General features: G+C 46.9%; 2 protein-coding genes and 1 pseudogene across 3 annotated transcripts; 1 reads left to right on the top strand and 2 right to left on the bottom strand.

Annotated features, from left to right (window-relative positions):
- The first annotated feature begins 1,174 nt into the window (after nucleotides 1-1,174).
- On the top strand, nucleotides 1,175-9,259 carry LOC124661688 (germin-like protein 8-11). Of its 2 annotated transcripts, XM_047199565.1 has the most exons (3): nucleotides 1,175-1,186; nucleotides 8,462-8,588; nucleotides 8,675-9,259. In XM_047199565.1, the coding sequence occupies exons 1-3, from the start codon at nucleotides 1,175-1,177 to the stop codon at nucleotides 9,235-9,237; spliced, it is 702 nt and encodes a 233-aa protein (XP_047055521.1). In that variant the 3' UTR covers nucleotides 9,238-9,259. The 2 variants fall into 2 exon arrangements, with proteins under 2 accessions (XP_047055521.1, XP_047055522.1); XM_047199566.1 differs by lacking the exon at nucleotides 1,175-1,186 and having other exon boundaries at nucleotides 8,420-8,594.
- LOC124661689 lies at nucleotides 6,883-8,011 on the bottom strand (annotated as a pseudogene).
- Nucleotides 9,260-14,433: 5,174 nt separating the features above from the next.
- Nucleotides 14,434-25,244, bottom strand: LOC124664181 (F-box only protein 13-like). Its single transcript, XM_047201758.1, has 2 exons — nucleotides 24,545-25,244; nucleotides 14,434-14,480 (listed from the first exon to the last, which is right to left on the bottom strand). Exons 1-2 carry the CDS (start codon nucleotides 25,242-25,244, stop codon nucleotides 14,434-14,436), a joined length of 747 nt encoding a protein of 248 aa, XP_047057714.1.
- Nucleotides 25,245-26,665: the final 1,421 nt, after the last annotated feature.

The following is a 26,665-nucleotide window of genomic DNA, read 5'->3' as shown; positions in this document are numbered from 1 at the left end:
CGTCCCCTTGCATCACCACGAGCAGCTTCCCCACCGCTTCCGGCGCGGCCGCTAGCGCCTCCCTCATCCTCCGCTCGCCGCCCCCGGCGCAGCAGGACAGCCACAGCACCGCCACCGGGTGTGGAGGAGGCGACGGAGGCCTGCTTCCCTTTCCCCGGCGCGATCTTGGCGGCGAGCGAGCGCACGGCATTCTCGGCGGCGGCGGGCTCGCCGTGGGAGGCGGCGAGCTGCGAGAGCACCTGCTCGGGCGAGAGCGAGGGGGGCAGCGTGGCGGCGTGTGATACGTCTCCAACGTATCGATAATTTCTTATGTTCCATGCTACTTTATTGATGATACCTACATGTTTTATGCACATTATATGTCATATTCGTGCATTTTCTGGAACTAACCTATTAACAAGATGCCGAAGTGCCAGTTCCTGTTTTCTGCTGTTTTTGGTTTCAGAAATCCTAGTAACGAAATATTCTCGGAATCGGACGAAATCAACGCCCAGGTTCCTATTTTGCCCGGAAGCATCCAGAACACACGAGAACCGCCAGAGAGGGGGCACAGGCCCACCAAACCACAGGCCGGCGCGGCCAGGGGGGCCCGCGCCACCCTATGGTGTGGGCACCCCTTCGACCCTCCTGCGCCGCCTCTTCGCCTATTTAAAGCCCCTGCATCGAAAACCCTTAAGGAGGAAGCCACGGTACGCGAAACCTTCCAGAGCCGCCGCCATCGCGAAGCCAAGATCTGGGGGACAGGAGTCTCTGTTCCGGCACCCTGCCGGAGCGGGGAAGTGCCCCCGGAAGGCTTCTCCATCGACACAGCTGCCATCTCCACCGCCATCTTCATCACCGCTGCTGCTCCCATGAGGAGGGAGTAGTTCTCCATCGAGGCTCGGGGCTGTACCGGTAGCTATGTGGTTAATCTCTCTCCTATGTACTTCAATACAATGATCTCATGAGCTGCCTTACATGATTGAGATTCATATGAGTTTTGTATCACTATTATTTATGTGCTACTCTAGTGATGTTATTAAAGTAGTTTTATTCCTCCTCCACGTGTGTAATGGTGACAGAGTGTGTGCACCGTGTGAGTACTTGGTTTATGCTATGATCATGATCTCTTGTAGATTGCGAAGTTAACTATTGCTATGATAATATTGATGCGATCTATTCCTCCTACATATGCATGAAGCTGACAGTGTGCATGCTATGTTAGTACTTGGTTTAGTCTTTTGATCTATCTTACACTATAAGGTTACTTAAACATGAGCATTATTGTGGAGCTTGTTAACTCCGGCATTGAGGGTTCGTGTAATCCTACGCAATGTGTTCATCATCCAACAAGAGTGTAGAGTATGCATTTATCTATTCTGTTATGTGATCAATGTTGAGAGTGTCCACTAGTGAAAGTCTATTCCCTAGGCCTTGTTCCTAAATACTGCTATCACTGCTTGTTACTGTTTTACTGCGTTACTACTGCTGCGTTACTACTGCATGTTTACTTCCCGCAATATTACTACCATCAACTGCACGCCAGCGAGCTATTTTCTGGCGCCGTACTACTGCTCATACTTATTCATACCACCTGTATTTCACTATCTCTTCGCCGAACTAGTGCACCTATTAGGTGTGTTGGGGACACAAGAGACTTCTTGCTTTGTGGTTGCAGGGTTGCTTGAGAGGGATATCTTTGACCTCTTCCTCCCTGAGTTCGATAAACCTTGGGTAATCCACTTAAGGGAAACTTGTTGCTGTTCTACAAACCTCTCGCTCTTGGAGGCCCAACACTGTCTACAAGAATAGAAGCACCCGTAGACATCAAGCACTTTTCTGGCGCCGTTGCCGGGGAGGAAAGGTAAAAGGCACTCATACTTCGGTTCCAGGTAACAGTACTTTTCTGGCGCCACTGTGTGTGTGCTCGAAGCTATTTCCTTTAGACTCTGCAATTGCGACATTTGGTTTCTTGTTTACACTAGTGAGGCATAATGGACAACAATGACCTTTTTATTCTATTTCCTGATTTAAGACATGGATGGTTTGATGCGAAAATTAAAAAACCCATGGAACATATTAATATGAATGCTTTGAACACTATTGTTGCTAATGCTATGGAAAATTCTAAGCTTGGGGAAGCTGGCTTTGATGAGCATGATATTTTTAGTCCCCCAAGCATTGAGGAGAAAATTTACTTTGATGATACTTTGCCTCCCATTTATGATGATTATAATGATAGTAGTCTTTTGTTACCACCTGTTATGGAGGATAAATTTGATTATGATTACAATATACCTCCTATATTTGATAGCTACTTTGTTGAATTTGCTCCCACTACAATTAATAAGAATGACTATGCTTATGTTGGGAGTAGTAATTATTTTATGCATGAGACTCATGATAAGAATGCTTTATGCGATAGTTATATTGTTGAGTTTGCTCATGTTGCTACTGAAAGTTATTATGAGAGAGGAAAATATGGTTGTAAAAATTTTCATGTTACTAAAACACCTCTCTATGTGCTGAAATTTTTGAAGCTACACTTGTTTTATCTTCCTATGCTTGTTACTTTGCTCTTCATGAACTTGTTTATTTACAAGATTCCTATGCATAGGAAGCATGTTAGACTTAAATGTGTTTTGAATTTGCTTCTTGATGCTCTCTTTTGCTTCAAATACTATTTCTTGCGAGTGCATCATTAAAATTGCTGAGCCCATCTTAATGGCTATAAAGAAAGAACTTCTTGGGAGATAACCCATGTGTTATTTTGCTACAGTACTTTATTTTATATTTGTGTCTTGGAAGTTGTTTACTACTGTAGCAACCTCTCCTTATCTTAGTTTTGTGATTTGTTGTGCCAAGTGAAGCCTCTAATCGAAGGTTGATACTAGATTTGGATTTCTGCGCAGAAACAGATTTCTATCTGTCACGAATCTGGGCTGTTTTCTCTGTAGGTAACTCAGAAAAATATGCCAATTTACGTGCGTGTTCCTCAGATATGTACGCAACTTTCATTAGTTTTGAGTTTTTCCGTTTGAGCAAGTCTGGTGCCATTTTAAAATTCGTCTTTACGGACTGTTCTGTTTTTGACAGATTCTGCCTTTTATTTCGCATTGCCATATTTGCTATATTGAATGAATTTCTTTGATCCATGAATGTCCAGTAGCTTTATGCAATGTCCAGAAGTGTAAAGAATGTTTGTGTCACCTCTGAATGTGTGAATTATTAATTGTGCACTAACCCTCTAATGAGTTTGCTTGAAGTTTGGTGTGAAGGAAGTTTTCAAGGGTCAAGAGAGGAGAATGATATACTATGATCAAGAGGAGTGAAAGCTCTAAGCTTGGGGATGCCCCCGTGGTTCACCCCTGCATATTTTAAGAAGACTCAAGCGTCTAAGCTTGGGGATGCCCAAGGCATCCCCTTCTTCATCGACAACATCATCAGGTTCCTCCCCTGAAACTATATTTTTATTCGGTCACATCTTATGTACTTTACTTGGAGCGTCTGTGTGTGCTTTTATTTTTGTTTTGTTATTTTCATTCTCTGAATAAGTTCATCCTTGTGTGGGAGAGAGACACGCTCCGCTGGTTCGTATGAACACATGTGTTCTTAGCTCATAATATTCATGGCGAAGTTTCCTCTTCGTTAAATTGTTATATGGTTGGAATTGGAAAATGCTACATGTAGTAATTGGTAAAATGTCTTGGATAATGTGATACTTGGCAATTGTTGTGCTCATGTTTAAGCTCTTGCATCATATACTTTGCACCCATTAATGAAGAAATACATAGAGCTTGCTAAAATTTGGTTTGCATATTTGGTCTCTCTAAGGTCTAGATAATTTCTAGTATTGAGTTTGAACAACAAGGAAGACGGTGTAGAGTCTTATAATGTTTACAATATGTCTTTTATGTGAGTTTTGCTGCACCGGTTCATCCTTGAGTTTGCTTCAAATAACCTTGCTAGCCTAAACCTTGTATCGAGAGGGAATACTTCTCATGCATCCAAAATCCTTGAGCCAACCACTATGCCATTTGTGTCCACCATACCTACCTACTACATGGTATTTCTCCGCCATTCCAAAGTAAATTGCTTGAGTGCTACCTTTAAAATTCCATCATTCACCTTTGCAATATATAGCTCATGGGACAAAATAGCCTTAAAAACTATCGTAGTATTGAATATGTACTTATGCACTTTATCTTTTATTAAGTTGCTTGTTGTGCGATAACCATGCTTCTGGGGAACGCCATCAACTATTGTTGAATATCATGTGAGTTGCTACGCATGTCCGTCTTGTCTGAAGGATCTATCATTTTAGTGATTGGAGCATGCAAAATTGTTAGAGAAGAACATTGGGCCGCTAACTAAAGCCATGAATCATGGTTGAAGTTTCAGTTTTGGACATATATCCTCAATCTCATATGAGAATAATAATTGTTGCTACATGCTTATGCATTTAAGAGGAGTCCATTATCTGTTGTCCATGTTGTCCCGGTATGGATGTCTAAGTTGAGAATAATCAAAAGCGAGAAATCCAAAATGCGAGCTTTCTCCTTAGACCTTTGTACAGGCGGCATGGAGGTACCCCTTTGTGACACTTGGTTGAAACATGGCATGCAAAGATCCGGTAGTCCAAGCTAAGTAGGACGAGGTGCGGACACTATTAGTATACTATGCATGAGGCTTGCAACTTGTAAGATATAATTTACATAACTCATATGCTTTATTACTACCGTTGACAAAATTGTTTCATGTTTTCAAAATAAAAGCTCTAGCACAAATATAGCAATCGATGCTTTCCTCTTTGAAGGACCATTCTTTTACCTTTATGTTGAGTCAGTTCACCTATTTCTCTCCATCCCAAGAAGCAAACACTTGTGTGAACTGTGCATTGATTCCTACATACTTGCATATTGCACTTGTTATATTACTTTATATTGACACTATCCATGAGATATACATGTTATAAGTTGAAAGCAACCGCTGAAACTTAATCTTCCTTTGTGTTGCTTCAATACCTTTACTTTGATTTATTGCTTTATGAGTTAACTCTTATGCAAGACTTATTTATGCTTGTCTTGAAGTACTATTCATGAAAAGTCTTTGTTTTATGATTCACTTGTTTAGTCGTGTCATTACCATTGTTTTGATCGCTGCATTCATTACATATGTTTACAATATGATCAAGTTTATGATGGCATGTCACTTCGGAAATTATCTTTGTTATCGTTTTACCTGCTCGGGACGAGCAGAACTAAGCTTGGGGATGCTGATACGTCTCCAACGTATCGATAATTTCTTATGTTCCATGCTACTTTATTGATGATACCTACATGGTGGAGTCGGGCCAAGGTTGGATGTCGGATCCTTGCCGCGATCGGTGGACAAGCAGTATTCACCGGAGCAGATCTAGATCGGAGATGGCCGGGCTGGAGGCTGCGACGAGCTGATCAAGGTACGTGAGAATGGAAAGTGACAACCGACGACGACCACCACATCGATCCATCGGACGTATACACCGACACGTACATACACCGAAATGTACATACATTGTATACCCTTTCAACGAGTACAAGGGTATACCGTATACCCCTTCAACGAGTACACGGGTATAATCGATTCGGATCTTCGGGGGCTAACCTACCCGACCCGTTAGCGCCGGCGAAAGGAGCACGTGCATAATAGTACGTTTATGCAATTGTTGGCTTGGGGGCCTATGAAAGCAGTCGCACTCGCAAAATTGATTATAGAATACCTTGTTTGATTTTGTATGTTGTTGCATTAGCATATCTTAAACTTTTCATAGAAAATATTTTGTGGAAAATTATTTCATGCCATATGATACATGATGTTTATATAAATTTGTTCACCGTTGTTAACTATGGTATAAAGTCTCAAAATCATTTTCGGCAAAACTAAAAATGATAGGTCGATATAAACTTGTAAGGTAGTTTTAGGAGGCGATTTTTTTGCTCCATTGTTGCTTCGCCGCCCCCCGTACCTAAATCGCTTTGACGTGCTGGCTTCAGTGGCTGAGTACTAGTACGTATATACCAGAGTAACAACATCTGCAGGCGGTGTTTCAATTCTCAACTCACTGCGGTTCCGGCCATGGTCACTGTGGGCGCCTCGACGAGCAGGGCTGCTCTGGTGAATATCAAAATACCAAATACGCTCGCTGTGAGATCCACATATAGAAAGAAAAGAAAAGAAGGCTGCTTTTGGTGAACATCAAAGGAAAAGAAGGCTGCTCTTGGTTAACAGAAAAAATAGCAGCAGCAGATAGATGAGCATATATGCATTTAAATTTCGTCTAAATGGAAATGGCAGGGAGAATTTTTGTTCTAATTTTATAATTTCATCTTATAGGAAGAAAAACATTGAGAGCTCATCCTGCCTTTAGCTCGTCGAGCTTGCATGAACAGGTGGTTTGCAACCTTGGTGTCAGGAATGTAGTCATCAATGGTGGCTTCCAGGAACCTTCGTGCTGGGGGCATGTGGTGGCCACCTCTTTTTTGAGATGTGTGGTGGCCATCTCTGTGTCGAAGAGGAAAGATGCAAGCTACACACTGAGGACGAAGGTAGGGAAAACACCGCAGCAGTGACCAAGGTGGGAGAGGGACGACTACTTTCAATTATTGTCGTGGGTTCCTCGATTTCTACGATGGAATGGGATGTCACTACCATCAGATAGGGCAAACCAAGCTATGGACTGACATACATTACAACTTAAATAAATACCTAACATATTTGGAGTATTCCATTTGCAGTGTACAATATTGGACAACATAGTTCACCTGTACATGGTATATTATTTGCAAGCTAATAAAATTGAACAAACAAATGTAATATCAAACTATTTGATACTGCTTTCCAAAGAGTCAATACAATGCTTAATTAATTATGGTTATCTGCCCAAAACTGAGCTTGAAGCCAGGTCAACAGTCTTCTTGTCCACCCGGAAGGCCTTGGCGAGAACATCATCTGAGATCAAAGGCTTTGATCCGAATACAGCGTTGGCAATGGTGTTAGCTCCAGGGTTTTGGCTGCTAAGTGCAGCAATTGCTACCGCCGGTTTATAGGGATTCGGGTTGAACTGGAAGTGGATGAGTCCTTCTGGGAATACAAACACATCACCCTTGTTGAGCACCTTCGACAAGAACTTGTTTTCTGGGTTGGATGTGACAAATCCAACATAAAGGGTCCCTTCAAGCACGGTGAGGATCTCAGTGGCACGCGGGTGAGTGTGCGGTGGGTTCTCACCTAAAGGTGCATAGTCGATGCGAGCCAATGAGATGCCCAGTGTGTTCAGGCCGGGAATCCTCATTACATTGATCAAGGTGACATTAGAGCCAACCTTGTTCATTTTTGTGTCTCTTGGCGTGTCTAGTTTGGCTGCCAAGAAGAAGTCTTCAGCCTTCACATCCTTTGGGTCTTTACAGATAAATCCATTAACAAGAACTGCATAATAGAGGTGGTATTAGCATCAGCAGAGTTAGAATCCTAACAACAATTTTACTTACATTTTTTTGTGAAATTACCCTATATGGAACTATCGGTATGAGTACTAAAATTTAGTTGATCTTCACCCAGTGTTGAGAATACATACCACGTGAGTTGTTGTCTGCGACGCAGAAGTCCTGGAGAGGGCTCGGATCAGAAGCAATAGCCTGCCATGCAGCCAAGGCAAGAAGAGCGGTGAGAAGGATATAGGAAGAGGACCCCATTTGAGTTGTTCCTGAAAGTAGATGTGTGTTTATGGTTTCCTAGTATTGCTGTGTGATTTGGCTTGGTGAAGGGCTAGGTATTTATAGCAGCAGAAAATAGTAGGTGACTTGGTGAAACAGTCAACAAAAAAGTATGACCAGATAGAATCGGTCGACTTCAGGAAGTTTCTTTGTACCACTGTCTAATTCAGCATGTGTACTAGCTAAGAAAGATAATCTGACGTGGTCATAAAGGTGTTGTTCTGATGTGATACACCATGATGTATGGATTGCACGTCTTTGTGAAACTAGTTTAAAGTGATTATGTGTAACATTGTGTTAGTGTCATGCGTGACGTAAGATTAAGCTAGCTACTTAATTAAGGAATTGTTCTTCCCATTGAACTTGTCATTGTTCACCCGTTTCATCGTCTTTGGCCTGTGAATACACTACCTTGAATTGGATAGTTTAATTTAATTAATTAATTAATAACATACTTAAGGTATTAGAAGAACCGGCCAGCAACTTCAACGTGTCCTCAAGAAATGTTAATTAGAACAAATTGGCTAGCTGCTCTGCAAGAGACCATGTCAATCTACAATGCGTTTTAATTGGAACAATTGTGTACTCGGTCAGCAATATTTAGTCGTTGTGAACGAGCTATATATATCCCTGCATGCGCCTAACATAGAGAATCAGCCAACTAGCACTCCATAGATACTGAAAACACAAAACTAAGAGAAGGCAACATCGACTTCTCGAATAGAAAGATGGCATCGTCATCCTCCTCGTACTTCCTTCTCTTCGCTGCTATTCTTGCAGCGAGCTCATGGCAGGCTATGGCCTCTGATCCTAGCCCTCTCCAAGACTTCTGCGTCGCAGACAATAGCTCACGTGGTATGAGTTTAATTCTTGCATCAGTTCATATATGAATTCCTAGTTGCGTCAACTATGCCAATCTCATGTTAATTCTCTTGATGTAGTGCTAGTTAATGGATTCGTCTGCAAGGACCCAAAGGTTGTGACAGCGGAGGACTTCTTCATGGCAGCCAAACTCGATATGCCGAGGGATACCAAGATTAGCAAGGTCGGCTCCAACGTGACCTTGATCAATGTCATGAAGCTTCCTGGCCTCAACACCCTTGGCATCTCCCTAGCACGTATTGACTATGCGCCCCTAGGAGAGAACCCACCACACACCCACCCTCGTGCAACTGAGATCCTCACTGTGCTTGAGGGTACACTCTATGTCGGCTTTGTCACATCCAACACTGATAACAAACTCTTTTCCAAGGTGCTCAACAAGGGTGATGTGTTTGTCTTCCCGCAAGGACTCATCCACTTCCAGTTTAACCCAAATCCCTACAAGCCGGCGATCGCAATTGCTGCACTAAGCAGCCAGAACCCGGGGGCCATTACCATTGCAAATGCTGTATTTGGATCAAAGCCTATGATCTCCGATGATGTACTCGCCAAGGCCTTTCAGGTGGAAAAGAAGACCGTGGACTGGCTCCAAGCTCAGTTCTGGGCTGACAACCACAACTGATTCAAATGTTGCACCAAGGCAATAGTGCTTCACCATAAAATTCTATTATATGTAATACTAAGAAGCTATTGTGTGTATATGTTTGATGTATTGATTTGATTCAGACATGAATAAAATATTTTTCTGATTTCTATTCTTTTCTCAAGAAGTCAGCTCATGCTAGGACCTCCAATAATTTAGCGTGAGAATCTAACTTGTTCGGAATGGTGAGTATCGTGCGGTGAATTACTATGGTGTCTAGCCTACAATCAAGCTACATAACATTCATTGGTGTGACGTTCTACCAACCTTGATTATTTTTTATTTAATTAGTAATATCAAATAACGGTGTTATACTAAGAGCATGTCTAAATGTAGCAAATCAGAACGGGGAAAGGACGTGTGAAGAATGCCGGTTTAAACACCAGGTCAAGGACGGTTGGTAAAAGTTGAAGCCATGGGATTGCATCTGAAGTGGATGTGGAATAAGGAGACAGAGGGTTTGGAGGGTGTGTGGGTATGATATCAAAAGTAGAGAAAGTGGTGCATCTATGAGATACAACTTAAGGCTGGTAGATAGGGAGATGTGATGTTGAACCTGAGGGTGAAGGAGGAGACAAATTGTGAACCAACCGATGTGATGACCACACTGGATTGAAGAGATGACTTGGTGTCACAGTGTCTCTGTGCCTACTGGTGTTAAAGAGTCTCAGATTTATCATCGTCCCGCCGCGGTTCATACTTATGAAACACGCAGTCACTCACACAGGGTGCTGATGCTTCCATGGAGTATAGTCTCCATGGAGTATATTCACTGAGATGATCTTATCTTCTTTATTTATAAATCTCTTACTAATATGTAAGTATACCGGATGAATAAAATAGCATTCATATCGAGTAAGCATGTGACTTATGCGTGGAACTCTTAATTCACCATTTTCTCTCGAACTGGCCGCCAAATTTATTTTGATATGCCCGACATATATGATTTATTGATCGATTCATTATCATTATTACAGAGATCTTCTTTCACGACTGTCATGGACATAAGCTCAAACCCACTATAAAAACCCTCATCCAACAATTAATTAGGTTCAAATTGTGGGAGTGGTGTATGCATGGCTATTTCTATCCACAATGATTGCACGGAAAGGTAAACAAAAAATATTAACATGTAAATGAGCATAGGCACACTCAAATTTCAGCTGAAGGGCAATGGCATGCAACATTTTATCCTAATTATGTAATCATCTTTTTGCAGTAGACGCATCATAAAAAAACCGATCAACATACTATAGTACTGTACATTGCCCATTTTACGCATTTCAAAAATAAACATATGTTTATTTATTTTTGCATGGGAGCACAATTAATACGCCATGTGTGAAATACTACATATAGCAGACATGGTTACCAAAAATTGCTGGAAAGTAAACATAACAAGCAAAGAAGCAAGGAAAATTCAGAGAAGAAAAGGAAGAATGGAGGGCGTGATACCATTAAAATGATAAACGATTCAGATAATTTGCTTATTCAAAGAAAGGCACCAACTATGGATGACTTGGTTAGACCTCGGCTTGTCAAGTTCAACACCAATTTGAAGCAACTCAAAGCAAACAATATCGTATTTGTCCATGCCTGCAAGAAGGAGAAGCATGTCAAATGGGAACAATGCTGAAACCGAAAATATGATCAGAGCTAACATTCTAACTTCTCGAAGCATGCATAGATAATGCTATAATTGCAGGACTTGAAATTAACTATAGACCTTCAGGAACGATAAAGACTGCACCTAGTAACATATCATTTTCTTATCTCTCCTAACTTCAAATAAGGGAAGGTAACAAATCCTAAGACATGAACGCTTATCTAGCTTAGTTTCGTGGCTTATTAGCCTTAAGAGATAATATTCTCTGCTCTCACAAAGGATCTCTCTTACCCTTGGCAATGCCCTTTCGGCGTGCCTCTCCTCTCTTGCCTAGCTGTTCACAGCCCCTTCTACTATATACCCCCACCCCACCTCCCGTGCTTGTATAGCCTCCTCTGCCTCTCCTAATATTAATACAATTATAGCAACAACTGTATTGCTTGCCCCACGTGACAATAGCACATAGTTCAATAGACATTAAAACATATATAGCATCACCAAACACATCAACAACACCACAAATGCATCAACACACAAAGTTCATGCATACAATCCATTACAGAAATAGTTGTTAATTTACTCGAGCAGGTTCAGTGCGTTGACTAAATAGATACATGCATGTTACCTTGAACCGATCAACTTTAGAAGGTTTCTTTCGTATCATTTCATTCAATATGTGTACTAGGTAAGATAAATAACCTGGCCTGGTCATGAAAAGTTTTGTTCCGATGTGATACTTCATGATGTATGGATTACACGCCTTTGTCTGTGAAAGTGAACTACTTAAAAGTTATTTTGTGTAATGCTCTGTCAATGTCATGCATGATGTACGGATGAGGCTAGCTAGTTGATGAACATTTCTTACCATTGAATAAGTCACTGTTGGCCTGTTGCCATCGACATTGACCTCTACATGCAGTAGCTTGGATTGGATGTCTAATTAATTAAGGCATGCATGAGGAGAACCAGCCAGCCAGTTTAACCGCGTTCTGAAGACACGTTAGTTACAACAAATTGGCTGCTGATATGCAAAGCAAGGGACCATTTCAATCCACATTAGGATTTTAATTGGCACGATTGTGTACTCGGTCAGCAACAATTAGTCGCTGCAGCAACTATCCCTGCCTGCTCCCAACATAGATAATCAGACAGTACTTGCAAAGATACTAAGCACACCAAGCTAAGAGAAGCCAACATCGATTTCTCGAACAGGAAAATGGCGTCCTCCTCATGCTTCCTTCTCATCACTGCTATTCTCGCACTTGTCTAATGCCAAGCTGTAGCCTCCGATCCTAGTCCTCTTCAAGACTTCTGTGTCGTAGACAATAGCTCGCGTGGTATGGAGTTAATTAATTCTTGCATCAGCTCATATTCCAATCCTTAATTCTGTCAACCATATCAATCTCATGTTATTTTTCTTGATGGATTCGTCTGCAAAGACCAAAAGGTTGTGACAGCCGAGCACTTCTTCGTGGCAGCCAGACTTGACATGCCGAGGGATACCAAGATTAGCAAGGAGCAGGTGGAGAAGTGGAGTTGCCGGGAGAAAAGAAGAGAAAAGAAGATCAACACGTGAAAAGAAGAATATCACACGTATAAATGATCGTATACGCAGCAGGGGTGGGGAAATATTTCGAAATCCAGGACTCGAACTTGAGACCCTGAGCTCTGATACCATGTCAAGCTTCTTGCACTAGCCAACGTAACCAAAAGTCCGAACTGATGAAAATGGCTAGGCAATCCACTTATACATATATATCAACAGTTGATAGCATAACCTTGCCGCTCGCGGCGTTGCCGGGCTTCTTTACCCCATCTTCTATATAATTAATACACCTTTCAGGGTGTGTTCTCAAATTTTTTTAGCAAGGTCGGCTCCAACGTGACCTTGATCAATGTCATAAAGCTTCCTGGCCTCAACACCCTTGGCATCTCCCTAGAAACTATGCACCCCTAGGCGGAACTCGCCACACACACCCACCCTCGTATAACTGAGATCCTCACAATGCTTGAGGGTACACTCTACGTTGGCCTCATCACATCCAACACTGACAACAAGCACCTCTCCAAGGTGCTCAGCAAGGGTAATGTGTTTGTCTTCCCAAAAGGACTCATCCACTTCAGTTTAACCCCAATCCCTACAAGCCAGCAGTAGCAATTGCTGCACTTAGCAGCTATAATCCAGGGGAAATTACCATCGTCAACGCCGTATTTGGATCAAAGCCCATGATCTCAGATGATGTACTATCCAAGGCCTTTCAGGTGGAGAAGAAGACTGTGGAGAAGAGGAGGAGCTGCAACTGTGGGGGAGAATGGCGGTAGCTCCTCCGAAATTCGGCAGGGAAAATGGTTCTACGCGGCGCATTTTTGAGGAAAAACGAAATTAATGGAGGGAACTACCAGTTCTGTCGCCGACAACACGGGCCCGCTCGACGTTTCGCGCGCTTTTGTTTTGTCCGGAATCCCCGACCGGGCCTCGGGAAGCCGGGAATGGCCTGGACTCTCCGGATGGATGAAAGGCCAAATCCGGGGAAGAAACGAGGAGCCGGGGGCATGGTTGGGCCGAATAACGCCGTCCGGATGTAAAAAAAAGCTGCCGGGAGCATCTTCGGGGAGACGGCTGGAGATGCTCTTACATTTTTTGCATTTTGCTTATAATATTATTTTTACATTAATTTTATTTGTTGTATACTTTTTGTGAAAATTTTACCGATCTTTTAATAATCATCGAATAGTACATTGGACCACCTAGCGAAGATTACAGACACTAGCGTGACCCAAGACACGACGCCATCCTTGCTCCTCCATCATCGGAGCCAAGAAAAACTTATCGTAGTAGAGTTTATTGTAGTAGACATACGGAAAATCTCCGTGCTAATGCCCAAAAGAACCAGCGCACAACTGTTAGGAATTCGTAGCAGAAAACAAAAAATTATAACTAACGCAACTCGGTTGCCCAGATCTATCTAGCAGTAATGTAGCAAGGGAGATAGTTTTGGTGACGTTCCCTTGTAGACCAAAAGCGGTTAAAGTTTCTCTAGAACGTGGTTGGTGTACCGCATTCTATAAAATCCTGGTAAAATGTGGTGTTGTTTTTTCCGCAAACGTAAAATGGTGGCATGCGGTAAATTTGCAAAGTGGTGGTTTATGCTATTAGCTCCGACAGAATGAGGTATCAGTGAAATTTTTGCTCCACTAAACATGCATTATTTTGATATTGAAGTATGTATGAAGAGCTGCGTTCAAAACTTCAAACCAAGTGCGTATCTCCCCTCACGAAACGAAAATAAAATCAAACACCTCCTTTAGCGACTCGCTTAATCGGCCGACCGGTGACGTCGAGTCGCACCACGACGGTGGCTCCAGTGTCTAACCAACCACTGGCGTCGCCGCGACGCTGCCAGTCCCATCGAAGAAGACGCGGACGCGCTCGCTGCTGAACCCCGGAGTCACGCTGGTGCCGGACGGGAGCACCTCGATCGCCACGTCGGGCCTGTCCGTGGCAATCTGCGACACGGCCTGCGCAGCCGGCCAACCCATCACCTCCGGCCACGACGTCTTGGTGCTGCTCATTTTCTTCCCGTTTCCTCCGCTTCAGACTTCTTCAAAGATGAATCTGCAAAAGCATGTTCAGTCATGAATATACACTACAGGAATGGGAGAAGACGCCGACGGCCAAAATCTACGCCGACGGCTTTTTATCGGGGCCGTCGGCGTACGGCCTCGCCGGGGCAGCTCAGGAAGCCGACCGTCGGCGTACGAATACCGTCGGCGTAGAGGAGGCTACGCCGAGGGCAGCCGTCGGCGTCACCTTGGCCCTCGGCGTAGCACCGGCATCGCCTGCAGCCCAACCCGCGCCGTCGTCGCACGCTCACGGCGTCGGTCGGACGCCGACGGCCACCCTCGGCATAGGGCATGGGCACCCTATGCCGACGGCCACCCTCGGCATATAGGATTTTTTATTTTTTATTTTTTTCCCTCTCTCATATTACTTTATAATATGTTTCTATTATTTATTTACTAGTATGAATTATGTAAAAAATGGTTCTATTTTTTAAGAATTCGTAGATGGCATATGTAGGTCCCATGGGTGACGCTCTTCGCAGACGGGACAACCGGAGCCACTAGGCCCAACATTTGCTATCGATGTACATATGGTAAAAAACGAACCCTAACCCTAACCCTAACTGTAACCCTAACTCTAACCCTAACTCTAACCCTAACCGTAACCCTAACTCTAGCCCTAACCCTAACCCTAGCCCTAGGGTTTCCACATACATTGCTAACTCTAATCCTAACCCTAACCCTAACTCTAACCCTAACCCTAGGGTTTCCACATACATTGCTAACCCTAACTATAACCCTAACAGATCACTTGGTAAAACCCTAACCCTAGGGGTCCCGCCCTACGGTTTCCCGAACCCTAACCCTAACCCTAACTGTAACCCTAACTCTAACCCTAACTCTAACCCTAACCGTAACCCTAACTCTAGCCCTAACCCTAACCCTAGCCCTAGGGTTTCCACATACATTGCTAACTATAACCCTAACCCTAACCCTAACTCTAACCCTAACCCTAGGGTTTCCACATACATTGCTAACCCTAACTATAACCCTAACAGATCACTTGGTAAAACCCTAACCCTAGGGGTCCCGCCCTAGGGTTTCCCAAGAAACAGATCACCGGACCGTCAGAATTGTTGGAAAACTTGCTTCTGCCCCTAACATACATGTACAAGTGTGATGTAAGGTTTGGCTAACCTTGGATGTACCCGGCGTTGACGATTTCCTACACTTAGGCAGATTATGCATGTATAGGGGGGAACTCCCTCGGAGTTGAACCGGAGAGAAACTTGAGATCATATGGGATGATCCTTGTTTCCACATGTACCTATGACCTAACCAAGCTCAAATGGAGGCATATGCCCACCGGGGACCCCGATGGGATGCAATCAAAGGGGTAGACCGCGCGGTCAACGTAACTAGGGTTTCGTCGTGAAATCGAGCGTCGGATCTAGGGAATGGCCCCAAAACTTGTGTGTGTCCACATGGCATGCACAAAATTGATTTGAGATGGTTTTATATCCAAGGCTACCCCCAGTGTGTGTCCGGCTTCTGGACGGGGGTTCCTACACTTGGGCGGATTCCCGCATGTATAGGGGAACTCCCTCGTACGTGAACCGGAGAGAAACTTGATATCATATGGGATGATTTTTGTTTCCACATGTACCTATGACCTAACCAAGCTCAAATGGAGGCATATGCCCACCGGGGACCCCGATGGGATGCGATCAAAGGGGTAGACCGCGCGGTCAACGTAACTAGGGTTTCGTCGTAAATCGAGCGTCGGATCTAGGGAATGGCCCCAAAACTTGTGTGTGTCCACATGGAATGCACAAAAGTGATTTGAGATGGTTTTATATCCAAGGCTACCCCCGTGTGTGTCCGGCTTCTGGACAGGGGGTTCCTACACTTGGGCGTATTCTGCATGTATAGGGGAACTCCTCGTAGTTGAACCGGAGAGAAACTTGATATCATATGGGATGATCCTTGTTTCCACATGTACCTATGACCTAACCAAGCTCAAATGGAGGCATATGCCCACCGGGGACCCCGATGGGATGCAGCCAAAGGGGTAGACCGCGCGGTCAACGTAACTAGGGTTTCGTCGTAAATCGAGCGTCGGATCTAGGGAATGGCCCCAAAACTTGTGTGTGTCCACATGGCATGCACAAAATTGATTTGAGATGGTTTTATATCCAAGGCTACCCCTCAGGTGTGTCCCGCTTCTGGACAGGGGGTTCCTACACTTGGGCGGATTCTCGCATGTATAGGGGAACTCCCTCGTACGTTGAACCGGAGAGAAACTTGATATCATATGGGATGATCTTTGTTTCCACATGTACCTATGACCTAACCAAGCTCAAATGGAGGCATATGCCCACCGGGGACCCCCGATGGGATGCAATCAAAGGGGTAGACCGCGCGGTCAACGTAACTAGGGTTTCGTCTGAAATCGAGCGTCGGATCTAGGGAATGGCCCCAAAACTTGTGTGTGTCCACATGGAATGCACAAAAGTGATTTGAGATGGTTTTATATCCAAGGCTACCCCCGTGTGTGTCCGGCTTCTGACAGGGGGTTCCTACACTTAGGCGCATTATGCATGTATAGTGGAACTCCTCTGAGTTGAACCGGAGAGAAACTTGAGATCATATGGGATGATCCTTGTTTCCACATGTACCTATGACCTAACCAAGCTCAAATGGAGGCATATGCCCACCGGGGACCCCGATGGGATGCGACAAAGGGGTAGACCGCGCGGTCAACGTAACTAGGGTTTCGTCGGAAATCGAGCATCGGATCTAGGGAATGGCCCCAAAACTTGTGTGTGTCCACATGGAATGCACAAAAGTGATTTGAGATGGTTTTATATCCAAGGCTACCCCCCGTGTGTGTCCGGCTTCTGACATGGGGTTCCTACACTTAGGCAGATTCTGCATGTATAGGGGGGAACTCCCTCGAAGTTGAACCGGAGAGAAACTTGAGATCATATGGGATGATCCTTGTTTCCACATGTACCTATGACCTAACCAAGCTCAAATGGAGGCATATGCCCACCGGGGGACCCCCATGGGATGCGCTCAAAGGGGTAGACCGCGCGGTCACCGTAACTAGGGTTTCGTCGTAAATCGAGCGTCGGATCTAGGGAATGGCCCCAAAACTTGTGTGTGTCCACATGGCATGCACAAAATTGATTTGAGATGGTTTTATATCCAAGGCTACCCCCTGGTGTGTCCGGCTTCCGGACAGGGGTTCCTACACTTGGGCGCATTCCGCATGTATAGTGGGAACTCCCTCGGAGTTGAACCGGAGAGAAACTTGAGATCATATGGGATGATCCTTGTTTCCACATGTACCTATGACCTAACCAAGCTCAAATGGAGGCATATGCCCACCGGGGACCCCGATGGGATGCAATCAAAGGGGTAGACCGCGCGGTCAACGTAACTAGGGTTTCGTCGAAATCGAGCGTCGGATCTAGGGAATGGCCCCAAAACTTGTGTGTGTCCACATGGCATGCACAAAATTGATTTGAGATGGTTTTATATCCAAGGCTACTCCCCAGGTGTGTCCGGCTTCTCGGACAGGGGGTTCCTACACTTAGGCGCATTCTCGCATGTATAGGTGGAACTCCCTCGTACGTGAACCGGAGAGAAACTTGATATCATATGGGATGATTTTTGTTTCCACATGTACCTATGACCTAACCAAGCTCAAATGGAGGCATATGCCCACCGGGGACCCCCGATGGGATGCAATCAAAGGGGTAGACCGCGCGGTCAACGTAACTAGGGTTTCGTCGTAAATCGAGCGTCGGATCTAGGGAATGGCCCCAGAACTTGTGTGTGTCCACATGGCATGCACAAAATTGATTTGAGATGGTTTTATATCCAAGGCTACTCCCCGTGTGTGTCCGGCTTCTCGGACAGGGGTTCCTACACTTGGGCAGTATTCTCGCATGTATAGGTGAACTCCCTCGTACGTGAACCGGAGAGAAACTTGATATCATATGGGATGATTTTTGTTTCCACATGTACCTATGACCTAACCAAGCTCAAATGGAGGCATATGCCCACCGGGGGACCCCCGATGGGATGCAGCCAAAGGGGTAGACCGCGCGGTCAACGTAACTAGGGTTTCGTCGTAAATCGAGCGTCGGATCTAGGGAATGGCCCCAGAACTTGTGTGTGTCCACATGGAATGCACAAAAGTGATTTGAGATGGTTTTATATCCAAGGCTACCCCCGGTGTGTCCGGCTTCTGGACGGGGGTTCCTACACTTAGGCGGATTATGCATGTATAGTGGGAACTCCCTCGGAGTTGAACCGGAGAGAAACTTGATATCATATGGGATGATCCTTGTTTCCACATGTACCTATGACCTAACCAAGCTCAAATGGAGGCATATGCCCACCGGGGGACCCCCGATGGGATGCAGTCAAAGGGGTAGACCGCGCGGTCAACAAAACTAGGGTTTCGTCAGAAATCGAGCGTCGGATCTAGGGAATGGCCCCAGAACTTGTGTGTGTCCACATGGCATGCACAAAATTGATTTGAGATGGTTTTATATCCAAGGCTACCCCCTGGTGTGTCCGGCTTCTCGGACAGGGGGTTCCTACACTTGGGCAGCATTCCGCATGTATAGGGGAACTCCTCGAGTTGAACCGGAGAGAAACTTGAGATCATATGGGATGATCCTTGTTTCCACATGTACCTATGACCTAACCAAGCTCAAATGGAGGCATATGCCCACCGGGGACCCCCGATGGGATGCGACTCAAAGGGGTAGACCGCGCGGTCAACGTAACTAGGGTTTCGTCGGAAATCGAGCGTCGGATCTAGGGAATGGCCCCAAAACTTGTGTGTGTCCACATGGCATGCACAAAATTTATTTGAGATGGTTTTATATCCAAGGCTACCCCCCAGTGTGTCCGGCTTCTGACAGGGGGTTCCTACACTTAGGCGGATTCCGCATGTATAGGGGAACTCCCTCGTACGTGAACCGGAGAGAAACTTGATATCATATGGGATGATTTTTGTTTCCACATGTACCTATGACCTAACCAAGCTCAAATGGAGGCATATGCCCACCGGGGACCCCCGATGGGATGCGATCAAAGGGGTAGACCGCGCGGTCAACGTAACTAGGGTTTCGTCGGAAATCTAGCGTCGGATCTAGGGAATGGCCCCAGAACTTGTGTGTGTCCACATGGAATGCACAAAAGTGATTTGAGATGGTTTTATATCCAAGGCTACCCCCCAGGTGTGTCCGGCTTCTCGGACAGGGGGTTCCTACACTTAGGCGAGATTATGCATGTATAGTGGGAACTCCCTCGAGTTGAACCGGAGAGAAACTTGAGATCATATGGGATGATCCTTGTTTCCACATGTACCTATGACCTAACCAAGCTCAAATGGAGGCATATGCCCACCGGGGACCCCCGATGGGATGCAAGTCAAAGGGGTAGACCGCGCGGTCAACGGAACTAGGGTTTCGTCGGAAATCGAGCGTCGGATCTAGGGAATGGCCCCAAAACTTGTGTGTGTCCACATGGCATGCACAAAATTTATTTGAGATGGTTTTATATCCAAGGCTACCCCCCAGGTGTGTCCGGCTTCTCGGACAGGGGGTTACTACACTTGGGCAGATTCCCGCATGTATAGGGGGAACTCCCTCGTACGTGAACCGGAGAGAAACTTGATATCATATGGGATGATTTTTGTTTCCACATGTACCTATGACCTAACCAAGCTCAAATGGAGGCATATGCCCACCGGGGACCCCCGATGGGATGCAGATCAAAGGGGTAGACCGCGCGGTCAACGTAACTAGGGTTTCGTCGTAAATCGAGCGTCGGATCTAGGGAATGGCCCCAAAACTTGTGTGTGTCCACATGGAATGCACAAAAGTGATTTGAGATGGTTTTATATCCAAGGCTACCCCCAGGTGTGTCCGGCTTCTCGGACAGGGGGTTCCTACACTTAGGCAGATTATGCATGTATAGGGGAACTCCCTCGGAGTTGAACCGGAGAGAAACTTGATATCATATGGGATGATCCTTGTTTCCACATGTACCTATGACCTAACCAAGCTCAAATGGAGGCATATGCCCACCGGGGACCCCGATGGGATGCAGATCAAAGGGGTAGACCGCGCGGTCAACGTAACTAGGGTTTCGTCGAAATCGAGCGTCGGATCTAGGGAATGGCCCCAAAACTTGTGTGTGTCCACATGGCATGCACAAAATTGATTTGAGATGGTTTTATATCCAAGGCTACCCCCCAGGTGTGTCCCGGCTTCTCGGACAGGGGGTTCCTACACTTGGGCGGATTCTGCATGTATAGGGGGAACTCCCTCGTACGTGAACCGGAGAGAAACTTGATATCATATGGGATGATTTTTGTTTCCACATGTACCTATGACCTAACCAAGCTCAAATGGAGGCATATGCCCACCGGGGACCCCGATGGGATGCAGATCAAAGGGGTAGACCGCGCGGTCAACGTAACTAGGGTTTCGTCGGAAATCTAGCGTCGGATCTAGGGAATGGCCCCAAAACTTGTGTGTGTCCACATGGAATGCACAAAATTGATTTGAGATGGTTTTATATCAAAGGCTACCCCCCGGTGTGTCCGGCTTCTGGACAGGGGGTTCCTACACTTAGGCGATTATGCATGTATAGGGGGAACTCCCTCGTACGTTGAACCGGAGAGAAACTTGATATCATATGGGATGATCCTTGTTTCCACATGTACCTATGACCTAACCAAGCTCAAATGGAGGCATATGCCCACCGGGGGACCCCGATGGGATGCGATCAAAGGGGTAGACCGCGCGGTCAACGTAACTAGGGTTTCGTCGGAAATCGAGCGTCGGATCTAGGGAATGGCCCCAGAACTTGTGTGTGTCCACATGGAATGCACAAAAGTGATTTGAGATGGTTTTATATCCAAGGCTACCCCCCGTGTGTGTCCGGCTTCTCGGACGAGGGGTTCCTACACTTAGGCGGATTATGCATGTATAGGGGGAACTCCCTCGGAGTTGAACCGGAGAGAAACTTGAGATCATATGGGATGATCCTTGTTTCCACATGTACCTATGACCTAACCAAGCTCAAATGGAGGCATATGCCCACCGGGGACCCCGATGGGATGCGATCAAAGGGGTAGACCGCGCGGTCAACGGAACTAGGGTTTCGTCGGAAATCGAGCGTCGGATCTAGGGAATGGCCCCAGAACTTGTGTGTGTCCACATGGCATGCACAAAATTGATTTGAGATGGTTTTATATCCAAGGCTACCCCCCAGGTGTGTCCGGCTTCTCGGACAGGGGGTTCCTACACTTGGGCAGATTCTGCATGTATAGGGGGAACTCCTCGTACGTGAACCGGAGAGAAACTTGATATCATATGGGATGATTTTTGTTTCCACATGTACCTATGACCTAACCAAGCTCAAATGGAGGCATATGCCCACCGGGGGACCCCCGATGGGATGCAGTCAAAGGGGTAGACCGCGCGGTCAATAGAACTAGGGTTTCGACGGAAATCTAGCGTCGGATCTAGGGAATGGCCCCAGAACTTGTGTGTGTCCACATGGAATGCACAAAAGTGATTTGAGATGGTTTTATATCCAAGGCTACCCCCCCAGGTGTGTCCGGCTTCTGGACAGGGGGTTCCTACACTTAGGCGGATTATGCATGTATAGGGGAACTCCTCGGAGTTGAACCGGAGAGAAACTTGATATCATATGGGATGATCCTTGTTTCCACATGTACCTATGACCTAACCAAGCTCAAATGGAGGCATATGCCCACCGGGGGACCCCCGGTGGGATGCAGTCAAAGGGGTAGATCGCGCGGTCAACAGAACTAGGATTTCGTCGGAAATCGAGCGTCGGATCTAGGGAATGGCCCCAGAACTTGTGTGTGTCCACATGGCATGCACAAAATTGATTTGAGATGGTTTTATATCCAAGGCTACCCCCCCCAGGTGTGTCCGGCTTCTCGGACAGGGGGTTCCTACACTTGGGCGCATTCCCGCATGTATAGGGGGAACTCCTCGTACGTGAACCGGAGAGAAACTTGATATCATATGGGATGATTTTTGTTTCCACATGTACCTATGACCTAACCAAGCTCAAATGGAGGCATATGCCCACCGGGGACCCCCGATGGGATGCAGATCAAAGGGGTAGACCGTGCGGTCAACGTAACTAGGGTTTCGTCGGAAATCTAGCGTCAGATCTAGGGAATGGCCCCAGAACTTGTGTGTGTCCACATGGAATGCACAAAAGTGATTTGAGATGGTTTTATATCCAAGGCTACCCCCAGTGTGTGTCCGGCTTCTGGACAGGGGGTTCCTACACTTAGGCAGATTATGCATGTATAGGGGGGAACTCCCCCGGAGTTGAACCGGAGAGAAACTTGATATCATATGGGATGATCCTTGTTTCCACATGTACCTATGACCTAACCAAGCTCAAATGAAGGGATATGCCCACCGGGGGACCCCCGGTGGGATGCAGTCAAAGGGGTAGACCGCGCGGTCAACAGAACTAGGGTTTCGTCGGAAATCGAGCGTCGGATCTAGGGAATGGCCCCAAAACTTGTGTGTGTCCACATGGCATGCACAAAATTGATTTGAGATGGTTTTATATCCAAGGCTACCCCCCAGGTGTGTCCGGCTTCTGGACAGGGGGTTCCTACACTTGGGCAGCATTCTCGCATGTATAGGGGGAACTCCTCGTACGTGAACCGGAGAGAAACATGATATCATATGGGATGATTTTTGTTTCCACATGTACCTATGACCTAACCAAGCTCAAATGGAGGAATATGCCCACCGGGGGACCCCCGATGGGATGCAGTCAAAGGGGTAGACCGCGCGGTCAACAGAACTAGGGTTTCGTCGGAAATCTAGCGTCGGATCTAGGGAATGGCCCCAAAACTTGTGTGTGTCCACATGGAATGCACAAAAGTGATTTGAGACGGTTTTATATCCAAGGCTACCCCCCGTGTGTGTCCGGCTTCTCGGACAGGGGGTTCCTACACTTAGGCGGATTATGCATGTATAGGGGGAACTCCTCGGAGTTGAACCGGAGAGAAACTTGATATCATATGGGATGATCCTTGTTTCCACATGTACCTATGACCTAACCAAGCTCAAATGGAGGCATATGCCCACCGGGGGACCCCCGGTGGGATGCAGTCAAAGGGGTAGACCGCGCGGTCAACAGAACTAGGGTTTCGTCGGAAATCGAGCGTCGGATCTAGGGAATGGCCCCAGAACTTGTGTGTGTCCACATGGCATGCACAAAATTGATTTTAGATGGTTTTATATCCAAGGCTACCCCCTGGTGTGTCCGGCTTCTCGGACAGGGGGTTCCTACACTTAGGCAGATTCTGCATGTATAGGGGGAACTCCCTCGTACGTGAACCGGAGAGAAACTTGATATCATATGGGATGATTTTTGTTTCCACATGTACCTATGACCTAACCAAGCTCAAATGGAGGCATATGCCCACCGGGGACCCCGATGGGATGCGAGTCAAAGGGGTAGACCGCGCGGTCAACGTAACTAGGGTTTCGTCGGAAATCTAGCGTCGGATCTAGGGAATGGCCCCAGAACTTGTGTGTGTCCACATGGAATGCACAAAAGTGATTTGAGATGGTTTTATATCCAAGGCTACCCCCGGTGTGTCCGGCTTCTCGGACAGGGGTTCCTACACTTAGGCGGATTATGCATGTATAGGGGGAACTCCTCGGAGTTGAACCGGAGAGAAACTTGATATCATATGGGATGATCCTTGTTTCCACATGTACCTATGACCTAACCAAGCTCAAATGGAGGCATATGCCCACGGGGGACCCCCGGTGGGATGCAGTCAAAGGGGTAGACCGCGCGGTCAACAGAACTAGGGTTTCGTCGGAAATCGAGCGTCGGATCTAGGGAATGGCCCCAGAACTTGTGTGTGTCCACATGGCATGCACAAAATTGATTTGAGATGGTTTTATATCCAAGGCTACCCCCCCCAGGTGTGTCCGGCTTCTCAGACAGGGGGTTCCTACACTTGGGCAGATTCTGCATGTATAGGGGGGAACTCCCTCGTAGGTGAACCGGAGAGAAACTTGGAGCTGTTTGGGTGGCATGTCACGGCGCAGGAGTGCTCCTGTGATGGGCTCCGCTGCGTGGTTGAGGACATTACGGTGCCGGACTTGGTCAGGAAGAAGACCGTGCCGTCGTCTTCGTCGGCGTCGGCGTCTACGTCGTTGTCGTCGTTGTTGCCGCGCGGGGCTGGCGTGTTGGCATCGGCGGGTGAGTCTGGGTCTGGCTTGCGAGAGAGCGGGACTGGGACGGACCAGGAGTTGGTGGAGGGGTCGAACGCGGACATGGAGAGGTCCGTGAGCTTGCCGAGGATGAGGACGACGCGGTAGGGCGAGCCGTACATGGCGACGGCCTGGAGTGGGGCCGGCGGCGGGGGCGGGAGCGCGCGGGAGGCGCCGGTGAGCGGGTTGGCGACGGTGTCGGGCGCGCGGTAGAGCACGAGCCCGCCCGCGGCGGCCACGGGCACCGGGCCCGGGGGACCGCGGCAGCGCGCCCAGGACCCCTCGCCGGCGTCGAACGCGACGGCGTGGCCGGGGCGCGCGTCCTGTCGGTCGGAGTCGGACAGCATGAGGAACCAGGGGTCGCAGGCGGGGACGCGCGCGCACGCGGCGAGGAAGGCCGGCGACCCCGCGGCGTCGCGCCAGCGCCGGGACACGCCGCGGAGGCGGAAGAAGCTGGCGGGCGGGAGGCGCGCGAGCACCCGCTCGAGCATGTCGAGGAATTTAAATAAAAAATAAAAAATAAATTGAAAAAAGAAAATAAAAAATAAATTGAAAAAAGAAAATAAAAAATAAATTGAAAAAAGAAAAAAAGGGGGCTATGCCGAGGGCTGCCGTCGGCATAGCCTTGGCCCTCGGCATAGGCTATGGGCACAGGCACGTTTAGGGTTGGTCGAGCCGGACCACGCGCCCGAGCCCGAGCCAGACCCTTCTCCCCCGCGCGCCTGAGCCCGCCGCCACCCATCTCTGCTCCTCCCCCCGCCCGCCGCCACGCTCCCCGCCGCCGGCAACCACCTCCCCGCCGCCCGCCGCCCTCCTCTGCTCTCCCTCCACCTCTGCAAGCACCTCCTCGCCGCCACCTCCACCTCTCCCGAGCTCCCCTTTACCTCGTGCCGCCGCCAGCAGCCGCGCGCCGCCGCCGGCAGCCGCACGCCGCTCTCCTCCTCGTCCTCGCGCCCAACCCGCAGTCCCCTGGCCGGCCTCCTCCTCGCGCCCCCGCCCACCAAGCTCCCTGGCCGGCCTCCTCCTCCCGCTGCCCGGCCATCTTCCCTGCAACACACGGTAAGAACTCCTTTTTTTATTTGTGTATTAGTTTTAGTTGTTGAAATTAAAATGTGTAAGAAAATAGTAATTGAAATGTGTAATTAATTTGAAATAGAAAGAAAGAAATAGTAATTGAAATTGAAATTGAAAGAAATTGAAATTGAAATTAAAATTGATTTGAAAATTGTAAAGAAATAGAAATGAAATGGAAATAATTCAGATGAACAAGGGCTACAACTAGGGCTGATTTGGAGTCATGGCTGCCATGCCATGAGCAATGTTTGTTTGCCCATTAATCGGCCCGTGAGTTGATTTCTTGAAATGATGCATATACTGTTTGGGGGTCCAATTATAGCAGCTATATGTTAGCTCAAGTTGGCAAAGCAAGGATGAAAGCCTGGGTTCAGATATGGTTCAATTTGGACCCCGTGGTGTAAAAAAACCCCATGGTGTAAAAGCAATTAGCAATGGGGAATTGATTGTCAGACTAAAGTATTTGATTGTCACTTGGTGAATATTGAATACTCTCTCCGTCCCACGAAAGATGTCCTAGATTTATCTAATTTTGGATGTATCTAGAAACTATCTAGTGTCTAGATACATTCAAATTTAGACAAATATGAGACATCTTTCATGGGACAGAGGGAGTACTTCTAGTTCAGGAGGTGAGTGATCGCGTAGCACCTGAGTGGTTGCCTAGGATCTGGCAGCTGGCTGCTTTGAGAGGAAGAAGCTGAGGAAAGGAGACACATGAAGAAAGAAAAAGTAGAGGAAGGATGACCTGATAGTCTAGCAAAGGCCCATGGTGGCCCATTACATGTGATGTCTTACAGCCTTAAGGAGGTGGGGCTCTCTCATGGACACGGAGAGA

Source organism: Lolium rigidum, chromosome 6 (assembly GCF_022539505.1).
Source record: "Lolium rigidum isolate FL_2022 chromosome 6, APGP_CSIRO_Lrig_0.1, whole genome shotgun sequence".
Lineage (NCBI taxonomy): Eukaryota > Viridiplantae > Streptophyta > Magnoliopsida > Poales > Poaceae > Lolium > Lolium rigidum.
This window is presented reverse-complemented; position numbering and strand designations above follow the sequence as displayed.